The following is a 7500-nucleotide window of genomic DNA, read 5'->3' as shown; positions in this document are numbered from 1 at the left end:
TTCGAGAGCCTGCATTGTTGCTGCATGACTTTTGAATTTCTAGCAATCGTCGACGGAGAAGAAAAACGGCCCGGTATCGCACTCCTCTCCTCGGCACTCAGCACTGAAAAAGGCGTGCGCGACGACTGTGCACAACTGGCAAAACCAGCATCCGAGGCACCAAATCAATGGCATAATAACCTCCACAATTGCTTTGCTAAATAAACCCCGGAATTTGACCCACTTTCTGTCGGTGTGACGGCTGCCTGCGAGCCCGGAACAGGAACTGAGCAGACGCCTCCGGGGGGTCACTGGGTTGATATCACTTTACAAATTGCCGGGGCTGCATAAAAGTTCTCCCACACAAACCAAAAACCTCATTTCCAACAACGGGAAGCCGGAAGTCGTGCCACGGCCCATGAAGAGCAGAAGAGCTCAACCATAAGAGGTTTTTGATAAATGGTGTTGCTGCCAAATGCAACGAGAGAACTTGTGCAACTAGAGGGGGCGAGTGGAAATTACAAAATAATTCATTAAATCTACCATTGGTCCGTTGTAACTCTGTAACTTCGGATGTAATCTATGATTGTGGTTGTTCTACCCACACACACACACCGGTTAGCCTTGTGAACTTACCGTGAGAAATTGTAGAGAAAGTAGTGATGCACAAGGCTACACTTTGATAAACTGTTTCAGAACGCGATCGAGAATGAAAACTGGAAGCAAGAAGCACGACAATGTGTGCTTAGATAGCTTGATGGATTCCGATTTAACTGAAATAGCAGCTAACATCACAGCCTACTCTGAGCTAGTTGGATAGGCTGATAGTTTGGCACAAATATGTGTCACTGGAAACTACTGTTTACTGATGTTACGCAGTCGTTCGTTCTGGGAAAATTCAGGAGCCAAAGGGGTAACTTTTCCGTTGTATGAGAGCTTCATCGAGCTTGCGTCATTGCAGCGGATATTATTTCCAACGCACACATACAACCACACATAAAAAATATTCTCATCCTAGGTGACCGAGAGTGCACTCGAATGCTAACGGTGGAAACTTCCGATGGCATCCTCCAGCACACACGCTGGACATGGGACATGGATCCGAGGGAGGGAGGGGTAAGGTGCGAGTGGTAGAATTGTTGGTAGGAATCATAATCGAACCAACGCAGGCAGCATAACAACATCGACAAACCGTCCCGATACAAACACGGAACCGGAATGATGGAACCGCACTTCGACAAAACGGAAAGTTCACCAGCAGCAACCGGTCTAGCTTTCCGGGAAACTAGGAAAATCACAAAAGGACTCCTCTCTCGAATGTCACACTCGCCGAATAGTCCATGTCCTTCCGTCCGTCTGATACGCGCAGCAAATTTTCTGTTCACTTTTAGCGCATCAATAAGTTATTGATACTCGATACAGGAGGAATGCGCGATATATAGGACATCGGTGAAATGTGGTGGAGTCCTCACCATCCACACTCATACAGGGCAGTCGGTAAGTGAGAACGGATTGGATGATCCATACCGAGGGTTTCAAGGAAAGCAAGCAAAAATGCATTTGCACGCGAGAACAGTGACAGAGTGCAGCAGCAGCAGCAGCAGCTTGGCCAACAGGAGAGGGGTTTAATGCGAACCGACACCATGGCCATGGCTTGTGCTGCTGCTGCTGCTGCTATTCACAATATATCATCTTCAACGAATGTGGAGTCATTTTTCCTTGGTGATGGCAAGCGCACACATACAACACACACACATACACGGATGCATGGATGCGTGTGCAGGCGCCTCACGCTGATACCATTGTTTCCGGTTCCGGCGCTAGGTTCCGCCGTGATGCGGTTGCCTAGCGTATTTCGCGCCAGCAGCACTGCATCAGCGGAGGGCGACGAAACTGACGGGTTTGTGGAGGAGGTTTTTTGGGGCAAAAAACGCCCCCCAGCCCCGCAAGAATCCAAGAAGAGGAAAACACAACGCTTTCCTAGTGCCATACTCGGTATACGAGAGAAGGGACGGAGATTTGGTGCGGTGACGTGCTCGGTTTTATGGCAACGCCATTAACCCACTTAGGGACCCCTCTCGCCGGGTTGCTCTCAGCAACAATGGATGGAAGAGAACCACAGCCGCTTCACCCGGGTGGGTGTCAGGAGCCAGGAGTTCTACTTCGGTTTTCTGCTGACTGAACCCAACTTCACAGTCAGCAAAACAACACTTTAAGACGAGGATTGAGCCACCACCAGGCGGCAGGAGAGACCTCGGCCTCCCCCCGGGGGGTTTTCCGTGTGGGAACGAATTCTGTGACATCACTCGTTGATAGCACCGCTACCAACCGCAGCAGCAGCAGCAGTAGCAGTAGCATGAGCTAACGAAAGTTTATCGTGTGCACATTTTTCTTGATCTTTCTCGATTCTGCCGACCCGCCAGAACGTATTAGAGAAGTTTATCAGCATTAGAGTAATCAACGCTGAAAGGAACCCGTGGCTGGTACCGGGTTTTCACATCTTGGATTGGCGTTAGCGTTCGTCTACACTTTCTCAACCCAGTACGGACTCCCGGGGGTTCCGGGAACTAGAGCTCGGCTCTAAAAAAGACGGGAAGCTATGTTATGAAAGACGCTTGCAGCACACCATCTACCTACCTTGTGGCATCGTCGAGAAAGGAGATGTAGCGCGAGTACTGGGGCCGTTTCACCTTGCAGAACTGCCGGAACAGCTCACGGCCGATGGGCTGCTGATCAACTACGTAACCATAGCTTACATCTGCGGAAGGAGAAAGAAAAAAAGAACGAATGCAGAAAGGATGAGAAATCGTATGAATCCTTGGATGCCGAAGGCTGCACAGAAGTTTGATCAATACACAGAGCACCGTACGCAATGCGCCCGAAGCCAGGACCAAATGTCCTTGCAGACAAACAGCACAGCGAAAGAAATCCAACATAATACTACTGGGTGCGATATAACGAGACACGCACGCAATTTCGGAGAGCCTTGTGGAGCATGGATAATCCTTTAAAGACTCAAAGCACGCAATTAACGTCCGCAAGGACCGTCGGAGGGAGTAGGCTCCTTTTACCTCGGGGTCATTGCGACCAAAATCCCAATTAACAGTCGACCGAGAAAACACCAGCGCTTTCAAGACGCGTCAGCAAACGGTTCCGTTCCCGAATTAGAAAATCGTTTTGCGAGCAAGGCACGCCCGTACTGGCCTGAAGGATGTTGTGCTTGACGCCAGAACGGCCCTTCTCGAACCGGCTCCGCACCGCACCCCGCCGCCTGCCTCCACGACGCCCGTTTTATTACTGTTGACGCACCACTTTTTCGGCGAAAACAAGGGATTTATGCTTCGTTTCATCGCTTCAGCGGAAATCTGTTGAGGCGGACAAGGACATTCCTCATTCCGTCCGCGTCGGATCACTGCCACTATCCGGTTCCGACATCCGGAATTCTTCGGTGCAAATTCAGGCACGCAGCGAGAGTCAGGTTCGGTTCTGGATTTTTTGTGTGAAACTTCTGGGAATTTTCCTCGCGTAACGCGCCAGGCCAGTGTGCGGAACCGGAAAGAGCAATTTGACGTTTGATCTATTGGTGTATTGGTTTGGTAGGCGCAGGGGTTTTGACAAATGTCCCAACTAGGATGGCCTCGAATTGGGGGATATTTTACCGTTGATTCATGTGCAATTAAGGGGGATCAATGCTATAAGTCGTTCATAACACAGTTTGATTATTTTTCGTATTCGTTAACAAAATCGTTCAATTGAATAAGTCAAAAATAAAAACTGAGCAAAACGTAGTAGAGAGCGGCAGTAGCACAACAAACAAATTGATCAGAAAACTTCCAAAGAAAAACTACATAAATTATTGGCATGTGCTACTGAGATAGCAAGAATAAACACAATACATCTGTTCACTATGATGTACCGAGCTACTATGTTGATGTTCCATACCTTCGGAGCCATACATCGAACTCAATTCCTGTGAATCAACCTTATTGCATGGAACTGAATTAAATTGGACCTGATACTTAAAAAAACAGATTGTATCGAGTAAAGAACGCAAACTATCATATGTTTTCTCCCCTGAGACTTCGTTTGCAGCAGAAAACCACTTACATATTAACTGCAATGCAGAATGTGCAACACGTGGAAACCATAAATACTGCCAGACACGATGGGTGACAATGTAATCTCCTTATTATTACAACAACACTCATCCATCACCCCCTTTGGCGGAGGCGCCTGGTGGTTGGCAAGCGTTGAACACTCTTCCAGCGAAGACCCTTTCTTTCCCTCCTCCTGGTTCTTTTATTTTCGCAAAAGTATAAAACACTAAACAAACTCACACCCCGCCCACCCACACACAGCACCTGCACATTTGTGGCAGACACTAATCTATATTAATGGTTTTGACCTCGCACCAGCAACTACCATTTGTCTAGAAAGCTCCACTCCGCTTCTTCTGGCGAGCTTGCGGCCCCCTTTCAGTGTATGTGCAGGTGTAATAGTAGTAGTGGTATGTGCCCCCTTCGCGTCTGAAGGCGCATAGAAACGACGCTTTAAACTGGGTCTTGGTCCCGTCCTGGCTGATTGGCTGGCTGCTCGAGTAAGTGGCTTTTGCACTTGCTTCGAACCCCGTGCACCTGCCGCTAGATCCTTTCCTGTCAGGATCCGCACGGTGCGATATACGAGTCAGTAAAGACGTTATTGATTCCAGCGCCAGCTCTTCCACCCTGTCCACCGGCTCTCCTCGGGTGTGTATGTGTTTCAAAATAGGACATTTTTTGCTCTTCCACCATATCGTCCCATCATTCCACCTTCGTTTTCCACCATCGACGGCCCCCACCCCACCACCTTCGACACAACAACATGACAAAGTGACGCATTGACCCCGTCCGTCCATATTCGCCCAGCAATCGGTGGTCGGCTATCGTCTCCTGCTTCTAGCGCCACCATCCATCACCAACCACGCAGCTACAGCCAGAGAGAGAGAGAGATACCACCAAAGATCGAAGCCCAGGATCCAGGAAGATGGCATGCCAGTGGGGAGTTGGTAGAATGGGAAATTTATCTCATTACTTCCGCCATTGCCATCAGACAACAACACTGGCAGCGAGCATATCTTCTCCTTCTCCTCGTTCTCGTTCTTTCGCTCGCCAAACCGAACGGCCGACGAAGCGAAATGTGAAAGATTTATGTCTGAGGATGTCTTTGGAGACATTGGTGCAACCATTATCCTTGGCGTACTCGTTCCCGGGGCGGTTGGTACAATGGTGGTGCTGTGCACGCCAGGAATTGGTGCAAACTTGGCAAACCATCGAAACCGTTGATGGAGAGACAGAGTGATAGAGACAGAGCATCCGTCATGCTTTTCCTCTTGACCCCACCGCTGGAGCCTGCCACCGGAGTTGTGCACCAAGTTTCTGATGGAAGGATTTATGTTTTTCGTCTTCGTCACGAGCATGGCGCGTTAAGCATGTTTACCCATCGTCACGCGGAGATGGTAATTTCGCTGCGAGGCCGCTGCCACCGCCAGTGAGCGACATTTTACTTCTCCTCCTTTCGCTACACGCTACGCCTAAAGCAATTTCTATGCTTTTCGCATCACTGGACCAAAAACGTTCGCGGCGGTTCTTAGGGAGCGAGAGAGAGGTCTCTTCTTCTGCTGCTCCGTGGCCCATCACTGCCACTCATGACACACTGTCTCACTCCGCGCCGCGATTGAAGCGCGTGTGATCCGCGAGAATGGCGCTGAAGGTGACCGGGAGGATCGCGGAGAGCGAAAAGTCTTTTAATCAATTTTGTTCATTCGCACCATGGCATCAGCAGCAGCAGCAGCAGTAGGAACAGCAACAACATAATTCATTTTCAGACCCGGCACGACTTTGATTTCAGTCCCCTGGTCATGGTCATGGTCTCTTAGAGGACGTTGGTCGCCCCCTGATCGGTCCTGCTGCTGCTGGTTGGTGACCACGTACAGTAGGAGCTGTCTGGCCCAGCTGGCTGAGCTGGAACCATGCTGAGCGCGGCACACTCTGCTGACAGCGACCGTCCGAAATGTGTCTTCCAAACTATATTATTACTTCATTAAGCCATAATAATGCAAACACTGATTGCGTTATCACCGCTCGCGCGCGTTCTCACGCTCTCACACCACCCAGCGGCCCCTACCTCCCACATGACGGCCATACAGGCTGGCTGTTGGGTCCGCAGCGTTCAGGCGCAAAATCTATGTCTGCGAAAAACTGTCCAACCAACGGCGGCGGCAGCAGCAGCATCAACCAACCTCCCACCGCCCCTCCCCTTTGGACGATGGTTTTCTGGGTGGGAAAAGTATGTAAACTTCATTTACTGGCTCCCAATGCCCCTCCCAAACGGCGCACTCCGCCGTCCTTATGTGCCTTCGCATTTCTTGGCAACACATTTTTTGGGAACTGGAAACATTGCAATCGGGGGCTGTGGTGGGGATGCAACCCGATAACAACCCGGGACATACTTGGGACTGGAGGGCGCACACACAATGGCGATGGTGAAAAATCGATACGCCAAGCCAAGCCAACCAGCATCAGGAGCAAAAGTGTTCTTGTAGTGGAAGTGCTGAGAGTGCTGACCATCGGGGTACGGTATCTGCTCCACAGTTCTTGCTAGCTTCTTGAAACGTTGGCAGAAGCATCGCTTTATCGTAAATTATTTGTAAATTCAGGGCGAGCGAATCCGAAAGCGGGCTGCTGCACTTTGCTTTTGAATTATCTGAAAGCTACGGGCAAGGGTAGCAAGAGTTTGTTTAAGTAATTGTCGTCCTTCTACGTCGAGGGTGAGTGTCCTAGACGGTCACGCTTTTTTCGCTGGCAAATGACAGTAACTTTACATAAAGAATGACCTCTGGTGGATTTTGCAAAATAAAAAAGCTTCTTGAATAGCATGACCGTAACATGACTGATAGCCCTAGACTAGGATATCTTTTATCAAGACCCTATATTACTAATTTAGATCTAAAAGAAAGCTATTTGTGATCACAATTATTGTCCAAAAAGATATTGATCGATACAAGGAAACTGACATTAATATTCGCATAAAGAAACCAAACGGTATTAAAGAACGGGAAGGAATAGATGACTTTGAAGGAATCCCGTCCTTTAGGGAAGAAAATTGATGCATAAAATGAAAAATTGCATGAGCAAAATATGCTGTAAAGGTTCTCGGATATACACTTGAGTAAAATCCTATGATAGCCAGTGTATCTCGGAACTGTATTACCGACAATGTGGATAGAAGAATTGAGTTATGACAAGAAGCGATCGATTCATAAACATCTTATTATTCATAATTATTCATGCAAAATTTCCACGAAATGGAATTTATTATTCATTTGCAACAGTTGCCTCCCTGAGCTTAAGATCTTTTCGATGCGATGAGTGATGAATTTTGTAAGGAGTTTAGCAGCTGTCATGTTCCATCACTTTCATTTTTATGATCGGTATTGTCTTGCGATTTCAATGCAGTAGCAGTTCAGTACACAGGAATACATTT

At 48.5% G+C, this 7500-nt stretch overlaps 1 protein-coding gene across 2 annotated transcripts in view; it reads right to left on the bottom strand.

Moving 5' to 3' along the window:
* The window catches only part of LOC126580811 (G protein-coupled receptor kinase 2), a 56698-nt gene that overhangs the window by 22831 nt on the left and 26367 nt on the right, over positions 1 to 7500 (bottom strand). For both annotated transcript variants that reach the window (XM_050244075.1, XM_050244076.1), the window contains one exon: positions 2617 to 2737. In XM_050244075.1, coding sequence (XP_050100032.1) covers positions 2617 to 2737 — 121 coding nt within the window. The remainder of the gene's footprint in view (positions 1 to 2616; positions 2738 to 7500) is intronic.

This window comes from Anopheles aquasalis, chromosome 2 (assembly GCF_943734665.1).
Source record: "Anopheles aquasalis chromosome 2, idAnoAquaMG_Q_19, whole genome shotgun sequence".
NCBI classification, from domain to species: Eukaryota; Metazoa; Arthropoda; class Insecta; order Diptera; family Culicidae; genus Anopheles; species Anopheles aquasalis.
The sequence above is the reverse complement of the archived record's forward strand: the minus strand, read 5'-3'. Positions and strand labels throughout refer to the sequence as shown.